At 44.0% G+C, this 14395-nt stretch overlaps 1 protein-coding gene across 1 annotated transcript in view; it reads left to right on the forward strand.

Annotated features, from left to right (window-relative positions):
- The window catches only part of LOC102852131, a 91739-nt gene extending 77772 nt beyond the window's left edge, over nt 1–13967 (forward strand). Inside the window, exons 10-14 of the mRNA XM_006894040.1 lie at nt 2920–3050; nt 4639–4841; nt 6218–6292; nt 12258–13377; nt 13830–13967. Coding sequence (XP_006894102.1) covers nt 2920–3050; nt 4639–4841; nt 6218–6292; nt 12258–13377; nt 13830–13967 — 1667 coding nt within the window. The remainder of the gene's footprint in view (nt 1–2919; nt 3051–4638; nt 4842–6217; nt 6293–12257; nt 13378–13829) is intronic.
- Nucleotides 13968–14395: the final 428 nt, after the last annotated feature.

A 14395-nucleotide genomic window follows, 5' to 3' on the forward strand; every position in this document is an offset into this window, starting at 1 on the left:
TTGTTCCAGCTCCCTTTTAATACATAACTCTAAAATCTCTGGCAACACTTGGAAAAGTATGTCAATACCATCCCAACAGGACTTTTTAAAGTTTAATAAATGGAATTAAAACTGTCTTTGTGCCAGTTCTGACTCCTAGTGACCCTGTAAGGCAGAGGCCTGCCCAAAGTGTTTCCAAGACTGAATTCAGACAGAAGCAGATTGGCTCACCTTTCTCCACTGGAGCAACTAGCTGCCTGCCTTTTGCTTGGCAGACCAGCATTTAATCCACTGTGACACCAGGGCTCCTTTAAATTGAATAGCTATACTGGGCCAATTGGTGGCACCATGGTAGATGGAAAAGAGATTGAGGTTGTTAACAATTAGAACACGCTTGGCTCCACAGTCTACACTCTTGGCATTCAACAGTAAGGAAATCAAAAGATGAATTGCTCTGGGGAAAACTGCTGTCGGAGACTTCTCCAAAGTGCTAAAGAGCAATGATGTCAGTCTCAAAACTAAGGTGTGCCTGATTCAGGCCATGATCTTCACAATTACTTGATCGGCATTAGAGAGCTGGACAATGACTGGGATTGACAGAATTGATGACTCTGAGCTATGGTGCTGGAGAAGAGTTTTGAACATACCATGGACATCCAAGAGTGCAAATATGTCTATCCTGGAGAGGGTGAAATCAGGCTCCTTCTTGGAGGATAGAATTTTGAAGCTCCATCTTATATATTTTGAGCACGTGGCCAGAAGGGACCAGTCCCTGGGGATACCCTGCTTGGGAGGGTGGAGGGACAGTGCAGGCAAGAAAGACCCCAGGTGAGGTGGATTGACAGAGTAACTAATAGGGGTAGGTGTGTCGGAGTCAGAGAGATTGACTTAGGATAGGGCAGCGTTCAGAGCTATTGTGCATAGGTTTGCTACGAGTCATAGGCCACTCGATGGCACATAACAAGAACAACATACATAGTTCTTGACACTTGTTCTGCATGCAATGAAGTAAAAAATTCACCAAATTATTTTACTTCATTTATAACACTGTTGTGGTTGTTATGTGCCAACGAATCACTCGAGACTCATAACAACACTATGGACAATAGCCCTGAAACCAGCTCTATCCTGTGCCTAACTTGCTCTCTCTGACACACCTACCCTCATTACTCCAGTCCCTGAATCAATCCATCTCATCGAGGGTCTTCCTTTAGAGTCAAATAAATACAAAATAATATCATCAGGAACAATTTTCAGTATGTCTCCATTGCTTCTAATTATGCCTCTTTTTATGTAAAGAAGCACCAGAGAGTTTGAATAACATAATTGGTGGCGGGAAACCTGTAGTGAATTTATAGTGTTGTTAAGTGCCTCCCTGTAGTGCCCACTATGTCCTGGGGATAAAAAAGGGAAGGCTGGGCCAGTGCTCGCACGAAGGTGAGACGGCATCCTCTACAAAAGTGGATAGGTGAGTCTATCAGGTCACTTCTCTGGGCACAACATGTTTCACTTCTGCCAAACTGGCACTGGCTTTGTCTTTTGTAGAAAACAAGAATGTGCAGATGATCACTTCTGCTGCACTTTGGTCAGTCATTTAAGTAGGAGATGTTTGTTAAATGCTGAGAATGTGCCAAGCTCTGTTCTGAGCAGGGGAAACAGCAGTGAGCAAAGCAGCCTAAAATCCTGTTCTGGTGGACTTCAGTGCTAATGAGGGGGTCAAAATGAGACAAATAAATAAATAAATGGGTGATATTTCTGAGGAGAAAACGGAAAGAATAAGAAGAAAGAAGTTGTAGGGTAGGAATGTTTCTGCTTACAGTGGTTTGGGGAAAATGGGGGAGAGCAATGCAGACAAACGAGAATGCAAGTGCAAAGTTCCTGAGGCAGAAATACCTATAGCATGGTTGAGAAGTAGGTAGGAGACCACAGAGAAGGGCACAGAGAGAGTGAGAAGAGATTAATAGAAGAAACTCGGGGTGTGGGCATATCACGTAGACCTTGCAGGCTATTGTAATGACTGAGGTAGGGAGTCACTAGCAAAGTGGGAGCAGGGACCCCAGTTATGGCAAAAGCATAGTAAGAAAACAAAATAATGACAGTAACAGCCAAGCCTTACAGGGATACTATAATGTGCCTGACATGATGCCATATACTTTATAAGTAAAAATGAATGTCATTCTCAGAACAACCTTGTGAAACTAGATGAGAAAACTGAGACCCATAGAGAGACGAAGTCACTTGACCAGGGTCACACAGCAGGTGAGGCTCCATTCTGGACCCAGGCCCATGATCTCAACCACCATAGTGTGTGCCCACCTGATAATGAGGAACTAACCAGCACAGCAGAGGGCAGGCGATGACAGGTACTTGGCAGCATGTATTTCAACAGTGGAACCAACAACGTTGCTGATGAGCAACACAGAGTTTAACATGAAGCTAACTGGTAACATCAATTGATGAAATGAGGGAGCCAGCTCAAATGGCTGATGATCACCTTTTGGTGAAAACCAAATTTCACATGGCCGCAAAGTTTGTTGTTATGTGCTGTCAAGTTGCCTGCGACTCATAGTGACCCTTATACAATAGCTCTGAACCCTGCTCTATCCTGTGCCAACCTCACTGCCTCTGACACACCTACCCCCATTACCCCAGTCACTGAATTAATCCATCTCATCAAGGGCCTCCCCTCTTGCACTGTCCCTCCATCCTCCCAAGCATGATGTCCTTCTCCAAGGACCTGTCCCTCCTTACAACATGCCCAAAGTATGTCAGACACAGCTTCAGAATCCTTGACTCCAAAGAGCAGCCGGGCCACACAGTTTAGGATCCATAAATTTTGTATATACCAGTTGCTTTTACAACTAAGATTTTCAGTTCTGTGACAGTGATTGTTCTGGTGACACATTTGTCTCTTCCTCTCTCCCTCAGTTCTGCCTAGAGAGAAATCCTTGCCCCATATTAGGTCCTCAGGTGATGACCAGCAGTATCTGCCCTCTGAAAACTCCACCTCCCTGGAGAGGAGCTTTGTCTGCCGCTTCCGCTGCCTGCTGGACAATTCTTCTGGGTTTCTGGTAATAACACCATCTTTACAGGGAATTTCTAAACATGTTCATGGCTCTGCTCAGATGGAACATGGCCCAGGGTTTCAGCCAGGATTTTTTGCCAATCCGGGAAGGGTCATCTAACCTCTAGTCCACTAATGCTGCAAAAGACCCACCTGTTGACCACTGAATTGTCATGTGAGCCTTCCTCTATTCAGTTAAGAATTTTGTCATCTTTACTTGATGTCCTAGTTATCTAGAAACTGCTGTGAAAGAAGTACCATAAATGAGTGATAAAAAAAAAGACACCAAAAAATATTTCTTTTTTTCACCATTTAGAAGACTAGAAGAATAGACAGAGGTTGTTCCAACTTGACAGCACATGACAACATTCTCTCTGTGTCATCTCTAGAAGAACGTTCTTAGCTCTTTGAACTTCTGCTCTGGTTGACTTTCATGTGGTTGCCATCTCTTTCCCTGATCCCTGCACCGATTTCTTGTTTAATTAACTCAAGACACACACACACTCTACACTAGTCGGACCTCATTTATCATTACAAAGGCAGCACATTCTCAAATGGGATTGTAACCACAGTCTAGAAGTTGGGATTTACAACACATATTTAGCGAGGGGAGTAAGTAGAGATGTAATTCAATCAATAGCATCTAAAGATTATTTACCCATAATTCTAGAGAACTCAGAATGTTACTGTCTGCCTTTACCACCTCCTGCAAATCAGCAAACAGCATATTAATTCCTCGGATTGTATCCTTTCTTACAAAAGCACCACGTTCTGTGGCTCTTAAAAAGGGCTATATCTATGAACTTGGAGAAATGATGACAGTTGTGGAAAGGCATTAGATCTTTTGTTCATAGAGTCATTATGAGTCGTGCTCGACTCGACAGCAATCAACAATGTGGGTCAACGTCCCGAGGGAGGAATGAGAAACCGTGAAAGATGGTCAAGGCATGCAACCCAGGTTAAGTTTTGGTTGTTATGTGTTGTCAAGATGGAACTAACTCATAGCTGACCCTTCAGCAAGGTTTCAGAGGCTGGAAATCCCGTGGGAGGAGACAACCCACTTGGGATTCAAACTACCTACTTTTGGGCTGGCGGGGCCACTAGGCCCCCAGAGCCCCCTGGGTTAAGATGAAGAGGTTCTAGTCCTGTGTAGGCTCATGCAGAGGGAAATGCCCCCTGCCTGTTTATCTCCTTTCAGGATATTGAACCTCTTTACACTCCAGTGCTGGCTCATTGTCATCGAGTCACTGACCCAAATCTGACCTCCAGGGACCATAAATCACACAAGAAGAGATTGTCCATCTTTCTCTCATTGAGTAATTGGTGGATTTGAACCACTTAACATTACTTTGGCAGTATAACTCCTTATCCAGTGGGCCACGAGAGCCCCTACAAGAATCTAGTAAAAGGAAATTATATTCCCAGTTTTGTTGTTGTTGTTGTTATGTGCCCTCGAGTCGCTTGCGACTCATAGAGACCCTGTGTACAACAGCCCTAAACTCTGCTCTCTCCTGTGCCAATCATTCCCAGTTTTATACACTCAAAATTCTCTTCTCCTTTCTCTGTTCCCTAAGTATGGGGTCTTCTTTTTCCAGGAATTGAATTTCCACGGTCATCTTAAATCCCTCCCTGGGCCGAATAATAGGTCAGAAGATGGCATCCTCGTGTCTCCTCAGCTCACCCTGTTTGCTATTGCAACGCCTCACCAACCTCTCACCATCCTGGAGCTCCAAACAAAAACATATCTTTTCCAAACAAAACACAAGTTAGATTTCACACCAATAGCCTGTGATTCCAGGTATGTCCCTTTTCCCAGAAACCATGGCTTCCAGAGACCTGAGGTTGTTCTCTAAGTCCAGTTATGGCCCACATCCCATGCAAGGACTATTGACCAATTCTATCCAAATGTGTACTGTGAGAATACACTGTGTTGAAAGAATACGCTGACCCCTCTGGGTGGAAAGATGAAGTTTGAGGTAGTGTGTGATCCAGACAGTAACAGATAATGAGGTGACAGACAGTAACAGATAATGAAGAACAACAAGAAATCACACAATCAAAAAATCCGACTAACCCCGGCAATCCCAAAAATAACAAACGGAAAACGAGCGGGGCGCAACAAAAAATTAATCCGAAAAAACATACCAGACCCCCCAAGAACACACACAAGAAAAAGAAAAACAACCAGTAAATACAACCCAGAGAGCACCAGACCAAAACAACGCATCGACACAAAGAGGACCCTGACAAGAGCCATAGTACTCAACCTAAACACCCCTAACACCCTATCTAACATGCAAACAAACGGAAACAAAGCCCCAATCACCACACCACAGAATCCCACAACCCGCACACCAACAGCTGCAGCACAACCAAATACAGGATTAAAACAGAAATGATAAAAGAATCAAGAAAACACAAAAAAAAAAAACCTAGCACTACCAAACATAACCCCGACCAAAGAACGAAGAAATGCCCATGCCAACACACGAACAGCAAACCAAACACACCTAAAGATATAAAAAACCTAAAACACAACAAAAACAGAATCAAACAAAATCCCCCACCAAAAAACATCACGCGGAACATCAATACCAGTAACAGCAAAAAGACAACAGCCACACAAACCGCCCCAAGGGCTCCTAGAAGAAACACACACGAAACAAAAGAAAAACAGCAGCAAAAGCCCGAAACAACAAGAACAAAAAAAACTCGGACCTAAGAACGGCAAGAGTTAATCAGACACCCACCACACCCAAAACAAACACCCTAACGCAAAAGAAGCCCTCCAAGATAAGAAGACAGCGACTCTACGAAAGAGGCAACAACAGCCAAAGACAAAAAAAAACTGAACTCAACAGAAAGCGACCGCCCTACAAAGGCAGACAAAAAACCCACAAGAAGCACCGGCAGAAGAAAAACTGCCGCTGCGAATTCACAAAGCGACATCAGCACACAAACCAGCGTGGGAAAAGAGACAACGAGAGAGTCCTCAGACACACAAGCAAACGCTTACCCAGCCACCTGACCAACGGGCGCTAAACACTGACACTGCTCAACAAACCAGAAAAAGAGGCGCAAAGCACATCCAATGTGCCGAGCAACAGCAAGAAAAAAAGGAAAGACCCGAAGCACACTGATCCGACCGCAAACAAACCAACCAGGAGCGCTAAGAGGGCAGGACAAAACCTACAAGGTAATCCGGACAGCCCAGCCAGACTGCATCGTTGCCAGACAGCGTGCCCTAACGTAAGTGTGGTCCCAGAGGAGCAAGGGCCCTGTCATGGGACCCAGGGTACACAAGGCCCATCCCCAAAGTAGAAGTGTTAAGCCTGACTTAAAAGAAAGTCTGAAGGTCTTGTGTGAGGACTCTGTCAGAAGTGAGGATCTAAGGTGAGTGTTAAGTGACTGGGGAGAGTGCTCCTTTGGGTAGTTCTGAGGGAGGAACGCACACAGGGACCAGCCCAGTGAAGTCCTCCTTTTCAGGACGTGGTCACCAGGGTTTAGCACAAAGCATTGCCCATGGCTTTAAGTTTCCTAGTGAGCCTGCCCTCCACTCTGCTATGCAATTTCTGGAGCACATGCACACAGAATTTTCTCTTCCCCTAAGTGCGGGTATGCCAAAGCGGTCTTTCTTCCTTCTTGCCCAAGATGGTCTTTCTTTTCCTCTTTCCAAGCTGGCCTGCACCAAAATGGCTGCAAATATTGAAGCCTTGAATACAAAAAAGAGAAAATTCCCAGGCTCTACTTGCTCAGAATTTAAATTCTGAATCTAGAATCTTCACTTAACCGTATACAAAGGAAGTGCTACTCTCATTGCCATCTGCAAAAAGCTGGCTTCATGCCTCTCCTCAGAAATGGCTTCCTCAAGCCTGCCGTACACACCTCTTGTTCATCTGCTTGTGCTGTGAACCTGTACCCTGTGGCCTTCCCAAGGGAATAGGATCAGTCATTACCTCATAGGCTCCTCGCAGTGGGGCAGGCTGGTAGCTGCTTCTATGACATATAGGTAATACGGAGAGTCTCCCACTTATTTCCAGAAGGCTAGGATTTCACAACTTAATCTTTCATATCCTTTCACTACCTTGTAACTTAGTTTGTAAACTATAACATCGACAGCTGCAGTGGTCCTGTCAAGTAAGGAGTTACACTGCCAACCCTAAGGTGTTACCTCTGTGGTGGTTCAATTCCATCAGCTTCTCCACAGGAGAAAGATGGGCAGGCTTTTCCTGTGTGGCTTATATTCTGTGAAAATATACTGGAGGGTTAGCTATGAGGCCGTCTGTCTCAATGGCAATGAGGTTGTTTATACATAATAAGCTATACAAGCAGGATTTTTTAAATTCTTGTTTCTCTTACATAACTCATTTATCAGACCACAAAATGTTCTCTTCCAACTTTGGGATGAAGGGATTAGGAAACGGTAAGCATGTGCATAAATTTTTTAAAATAAAAATACTATATTTCCTTTTCTTAAAGTACATGTGTTTGTTTAAAAATTATAATGTTTTGTGGAATTTATAGTATATGGATATAATGTATATATGATACAGCATAAAAGGCAGTGTTGAGGATCTGTACAATTTGCAGGTGCATAAATCTTACGTGAAGTGACTTCCACAACATTAACTCTAGTATGTTGTTGTTGTTGTTATTGTTAAGTGCCATTGAGTCGTAAGTGACTCGTAGCAGTCCTATGAATGAAAAACCTGAACACTTGTATAACTTTCATCATTTCTCCCAGTTCTTAGGATTTCCGGAGGCAAGCTATTTTGGAAGTGGATGCCACTCCTGCTTCCAAGCTTGTTTTAATCGGGGAGCTCCACCAAACACTGTCCACCTTGGGTAACCATTATCACATTTGACACATCAGTGTCACAGTGTTTAGCATCACAGCAGCAAGTTACCTCAGTACAGCAAATGTAAAGTTGTGTAAAGTATACGTTATAGTTATTACAACAACCATGAGAAGTATAATAGAGAATATACAGCCAAATAGCCCACAAATAAGTGAAAATCGACTTCGGGGAAAGAGGAGGAAGGCAAATAAAGAAGGGAGGAATAAAAAAACTGGACAAATAGAACAAATGGTGAAACCACCCCACTCACTCACTCATAGCTGACCCTCTCTAGCAGGTTTTCAGAAGGCTGTAAATTGCATGGCAGATTTCTCTTCATTGTCCCACAGAGCTGCTGGTGGATTCAGACAACCCAAGAGGCAGCACCTTTGGGTTAGCAGCTCAGCTCTCTATAGACTATACCACCAGAGATCCCTAAAGAATGAAGTAGAAGACCCAAGTCTAACTATATCAACAATTCCATTAAACTTTAATTGACAAGACACTCCAATTAAAAAGGTAGAAATTGGCAAAATGGATTTAAAAAAAAAAACACAACACCTCAATTGTGTTCAACTTACAAGAGATACATTTTAAATGGAAAGGCACAGGCAGGCTGAAGATGTGACTGGAAAAAGATAAATAATACAAACAGTAAGCATAAAAAAGACTAGAATAGCTATATTGATGTTGGTAGATGAGACACACAGCTTCTTCAAACATTCTTTCAACACATCAGAATAAACAATCTTTTGTTTTCCTGAGCCCACATTATCCAGGTCAGCTTCCATCACAGTTCTAGTTCAATCATTTTCCTCCATGGGTCATCAAGCCAGATGTGGGACACCAAGTACTGTTGGTCCAGTGAGGCAAGGTTCTCACCTCTCTAGGCTTCGTATCCTGTGACTATCCAGGTAGCCTGATGGTATTTGCATCCCATGAATCGGTTTAAAAGCGGGGATGGTGAGAAGAAAGGAAAGGAATATTCCTTTCCCCAGTGAAAAATTGTTGTATGTGTTATGTGTTTGTACAGTAACTTAATTTTCAAGGTTAATGTGAAGCTTGGGAAATTTATGCATGCAATTTTTCAGTTAAGTAATTATTTTTTTATTTGAGTGAATATTTACAAATCATATTGGTTTTTCATAATCATTCATATAAAACAAAATTCTTTTATAACATTAATTGCTATTGATTAATGTAATTGGTTAATGGTAATGTCTAATTAAGCCCTTTTTTGTCATCACTTGGTTTATGTATTTTTAAAATTACTTTTCCCCACAGTAGGAAGTGTCTGTTATTTGTGTGTGATTTTAACAAAGATTTACAGAAAGATTGGGATTTCATTCATTGATTCATTGTTGCACATTTCCTTTCTCCTCCTCCTTTACCCTACCCCTTCCCACAGTCCACTTTGTAATGTACCTCTTGTTTCATATTGTTGTCATACATATAATACCTAATCAGGCAGTTCTTCTCCTCATCTATTCCAATGCAGTGTTCATTATCTATCCATTCTTTTCCTATTTTACTCCAACCCCCCATGTCAATCTTACTTTATAACAGCTATATTATGTAGTATTTGTCCTTTTGCTGCTGAGATATTTCACTCCGTATAATGTCTTCCAGACTTCCCCATGTTTTGTAGTGTCTTACAAGTCCCGTTTTTTCAGTGCTGCATAATATTCCATTACCTGATTGTACCACAGTTTTTCTATCCATTCATTTGTTAATGGGCACTTGGGCTGCTTCTTTCTTTTTGCTATTGTGAATAATGCTACAATAAACATGGGTGTGCATGCATCTGATTGAGTCACCACTCTAGTTTCTTTAGGGTGTATTCTCAGTAGTGTAATTGCTGGGTCGAATGGTATTTCTGTTTCCAACTTTTTGAGAAAGCACCAAACCACCTTCCATAGTGGTTGTACCATTTTAAACTCCCATTAGCAATGGATAAGAGTTCTAATCTCTCCACCTCACCAGCATTTGTTGTTTGCTGACCTGTTGAACTTTACTGTTGGTGCTGGGGTGAGATGATATCTCACAGTCATTTTGATTTGCATCTCTCTGATAGCTAGGGGCTTTGAACATTTCTTCATGTGTTTGTTTGCCATCTGAATTTCTTCTTTGATGGAGTGTCTATTCCTATATTGTGCCCATTTTGACATTGAGTTGTTGAGCATTTTCTTATTGAGGTGCGGGCACATTCTATAAAGTTTAGATATAAGTCTTTTATCAAATATATCATTGCCAAATATTTGTCCCAGTCTGTAGGTTTCCTTAATCCCATGTTGGAGAAGTTTTTAATATGGAAAAGCATCTTAAATTACAGGGTATCAATGATTGCTTACATTATTTAGAGGGTTTTTTGTTTTGTTTTATTCATTAGATGGATTTTTTGGGTTTATACAAAACACTAAACCCTGATCATAGAAAACATATCTCCTAAAGTAGACACAGAACACTCACAAAAATTATATACTAAGTCACCAAAAAAGGCTCTATGAACATAGATTTGGATTTTTTAATTAATGCTTTTATTTTTTAATTAATTTTTAAACAATCATTGACAACTTTATTATATAGATTTTCCCCCCATTCTTTCACCGACATGTTTCATACAATCATTCACATACGTTGTGTTTTATAAAATTAATCACCACTGGACTATGCCCATTACCCAGTCTTTTCAGGTCTCTGCTGGATCTTTTTCGTTTCCTTTACCTCCTCCCTCCACCCACCAAATTGTACAACCCAGGTGTTTTGTCCCTACTCATCCTCATCCCTCTGCTCACCGTTTGCCCCTTTGGACCACCATACACATTTTACTAGTTATCCTTCTATTTTTATATTAAAGGTCTTATACAGTATCTGTACTTATGCGACTGAGTTAGTTCACTTAGCAACATGCTCTCCAGTCTCTCCCAAGTTATGTAGTGTTTTTTCAAAATTGTTGCTCCTGAATGCTGCATTATGTTCCATTATGTGAATGTACCACAATTTCTCAGTCCATTTGGTTGTGGTTGGACATTTGGTCTGTTTCCATGTTCTTGTCATGGTGAATAACACTGCTGTGAACATTGGTATACACTAATCTCCATTTGTGACTCAGTTCTAATTTTCTTGGGGTATATTCCTAGTAGTGAAATAACTGGGTCATATGATGAAGTTTCTATGTTCAGCTTTTTGAGGAAACACCAAACTGCCTTCCAGAGTGATTGTTCCATTTTACAGTCCCACCAACAATGTATGAGACGTCCCACCTCTCCCTTATTTATTGCTTGCTGCTCTATTAAACTTTGCCACTGATACTGGGGTAAGATAGTGTCTCATTGTGGTTTTGTTTTGCATCTCTGTTTTTTCCAATGATTTTGAGCATTTCTTCATGTATTTGTTGGCCATCCAAAGTCTTCCTCTGTGAAAAGTCTTTCCATATCTTTTCCCCATTTTGTAATTGGGTTATCAGTCTTTCTTCTGGAGGCCTAGGAGTATTCTGTAAATTTTTGTTATGAGACCCTTTTCTGAGATAGTATTATAAATGTTGTTTCCCAGTCAATAGGTTTTGTGTTGTTGGTTTGTTTTGGGGGTTTTTTCACCCTATTGGAAACATTTTTTATGCATACAGGGATTTAATCTTTAGACAGTCCCATTTATCAATTTTATCCTCTCCAGACTGTGTATTTCTGGCTGTATTTGTCAGCCTTTTTATACCATAAATGAGGCCTTCTAAGCTTGGTCCCAGTTTGTTTCTCATGAAGAAAGACATGGATATTTTTACTTCTCATCATACAAATATGCAATTTTCTCTGAGACTATTTCAGAATCCTTGGTAGGATTGATCCTTGACCAAAAATTTTGTACAAGCACACTTCCTTTTATTGCACTTTGCCCTATTACACTTCACAGACGTGACATAATTTACTAGTGGAAGGTTGGTGGCAACCCCGTATCAAGCCAGCCTGCCAGCACAACTTTTCCAGCAGCTCACTTTGTGCCTCGACAACACACTTTGGTAATTTTCACAACACTTCAAGCGTTTCCATCATTTTCTTGCACACCTAATAGACCACAGTTATAATAAACATATTTTCCATGCCCTAGAAGCCCAGGGTGCCACGTGACTCACTGTATTGTGCTCTGGAGCAGAACCTGCAATATCTCTGAGGTACGCCCATACTCCAAACAATGCAAAAGAGCTCAGTTTCATGACTCATTCTCTTTCTTACTCCTGTTGAACAAGACAGAACAGATGATTTGCTGTCCCTTACTCACCTGTTCAATCACCTGGCCACTACTGTCCCCTGGCTAAGAGGCCTTCTTGTTCACTCACACTATAATTCCCAGAAGTTAAGACTTGTTCTTGTGTCTGGCCTCAGGAACGCGGAAGGGGAGGAGCACCTGCAGAAGCGGGCAGGGCAGCTGCCCTTCACCTTCACCACGGGGGAGGCCATCTTGTATGAGAGCAACCTCCCAGGCCTTCTGAACCCTATCCCAACGACCAGGAAGAGGTCCAGGGCAAAGAAGGGCCCTCCCGCCGGCCAGGCTCCTGTGCACCCAGGGTCGCTCCTCGGAGCCATGATGCGGCAAGATGAATCCATGTACTCAGCCTGCACTGCACCAACCCCTCAAGGCTCACCCTTGTCTAGATGGGCTTCTGATAATGGATGTGACAGCAAGGAGGATGAAGAGGGGGAAGAAGGTAGACCCCTCCTGACCTTCATCGAGACCCTACTGGAAAAGGATACAGAAGAGCAGCCAGATCTCTGCTTCACCCTTCAGCAGACAGAGGTCACTGACCTCACTCAGGAGAACTTCCTCAGAACTGATTCAGACACTTCCGGGCCCCAGAACTGCCACTTGCTGCCACCTCGCCAGAGAGAAGAGCTCCAGAGGGAAGTGGGGGCATTTTCCCATGACGAGACGTGTGTAAGCTTGCCCTTACTGGCCAGCACAACTCCCCTGCTGGCCCTCAGGCCTCGGTCTTCTCAGGGCTTGGATGATGGAGCCAGGGAGCTGACCTTGCCTCAGAACTTGGGTGCTGTCCCCAGCCAGTCCCAAGTACATCTGCAGCATTTCCTTATCCCTGGCCACGCACTCCTGGGTCCCCTTCAGAGTTCTCCCCAGGAGCAGGCTCCACACAGCCAGGCAGCACCTTCAGACTTCAGGATGAGCCAGAAACAAAGGATATCTGACCACAACGATGTTACCAGCCCACTGCCTGAGACCTCCAGCCCTAGGCGTCCTGCCCAGAGGTTCCAGCCTGCCTGCACAGCTGCACTCTCCTTAGGAGAAAATGTTCTTGGACACCTGGACCAGGCAGATCCTGGTGTTTTGGATTTTTGCGAAGAAACTGTGCCTCAAACACCCACCCACAGTCGGTGTCAGGAGCCTCTGATGGCCCCAGACCCTGCCTTTGGGACCAGCCCCTGTGGCTCCCATCTCTCAGGCAGCATTTGGGATTTTTCCCTCCACAGCCAGCCAGTTGACCCTGTGGAAGTGGGCTCAGGGCAAGGAGTCAGACAGGCCCTGTCTCATCACGCCTTTAGCCACCCATGTGTGGTCAACCCGTGGCTTCCCTGCTCACAGCCAGCTGGAGACCTTCCCTCCAGTGCAGGCAGCAGTCAGACTCTGTTGGTGCATAGGTCACCAGAGGCTCCTGGGGGTCAAGAGTCTCCACCCCACTTTCTAGGAGTATGCCAGCTTTCAGGGAGCCCTGCCTGGCCTTCCCAGGAGCCTCCACATGGGTCATTGACCACTTGGGGACCATATGGTATAGACCAGAGCTCAGCTACTGAGCAGCAGTGGGTGCCTGTGGGGCAGCAGACTCAAGAACCCCCCAGGAGGACAAGAGGAAGGGTTTCAGCTGTCCAGCACCTGGCTGGCCACCTGAGAGACACTGCTTCGCAGGCCACATGGCTGAGTCCCTTCCCCTCCCTTGACTCTGACAGCAACTCCCCAAGCACAACCCTCAGCTATGGCCGAGCAGAGTCCCTGCGGCCGTGCCAGGACGCACCCGTGGACCCAGCTCCCACTGCTCTGGGCAGACCCTTGGTACCATCCAGCCTGAGCCTGCCTTCCTGCCCTAACCCCACCTGGCCACCTGCCTCTGTGCAGGGCAGCAGTAACATCTGGCTCTAGGTAAGTGTTGGCAATCAGAGTCATAGGGAGCTGGGAACAGAAATGCAGGGGTGAGGCTCCACAGTGCTAGTAAACTGTCTCATCTGTATGTGGAGTCAGGCTCAGCAGGGCCAGGCCAACCAGCCTATGTAAGATACGGGTGATCACATGGGTACCAGCCTGGCTTCAGGACAGGGTGCTTTGCAGGTACAGTACAGGTATGTGGAAGGATGCAAAATGGATACAAATGGAACAATGAAATTGGTGGGAATGGCATTCCCCCCAAGGGATCTCAGTTATAACCTGCCAGCCCCTCCCCTGCCTGTTCCTGTAGTGATTTTTTTTTTCTGGACCAATCCCTAGGGCCTTATCTCAACCATTAAGTCCAGCCTTGGAC

The sequence above is a fragment of the Elephantulus edwardii genome, unplaced genomic scaffold (genome assembly GCF_000299155.1).
Source record: "Elephantulus edwardii isolate Elephantulus edwardi_28Jun2011 unplaced genomic scaffold, EleEdw1.0 scaffold00133, whole genome shotgun sequence".
NCBI classification, from domain to species: domain Eukaryota; kingdom Metazoa; phylum Chordata; class Mammalia; order Macroscelidea; family Macroscelididae; genus Elephantulus; species Elephantulus edwardii.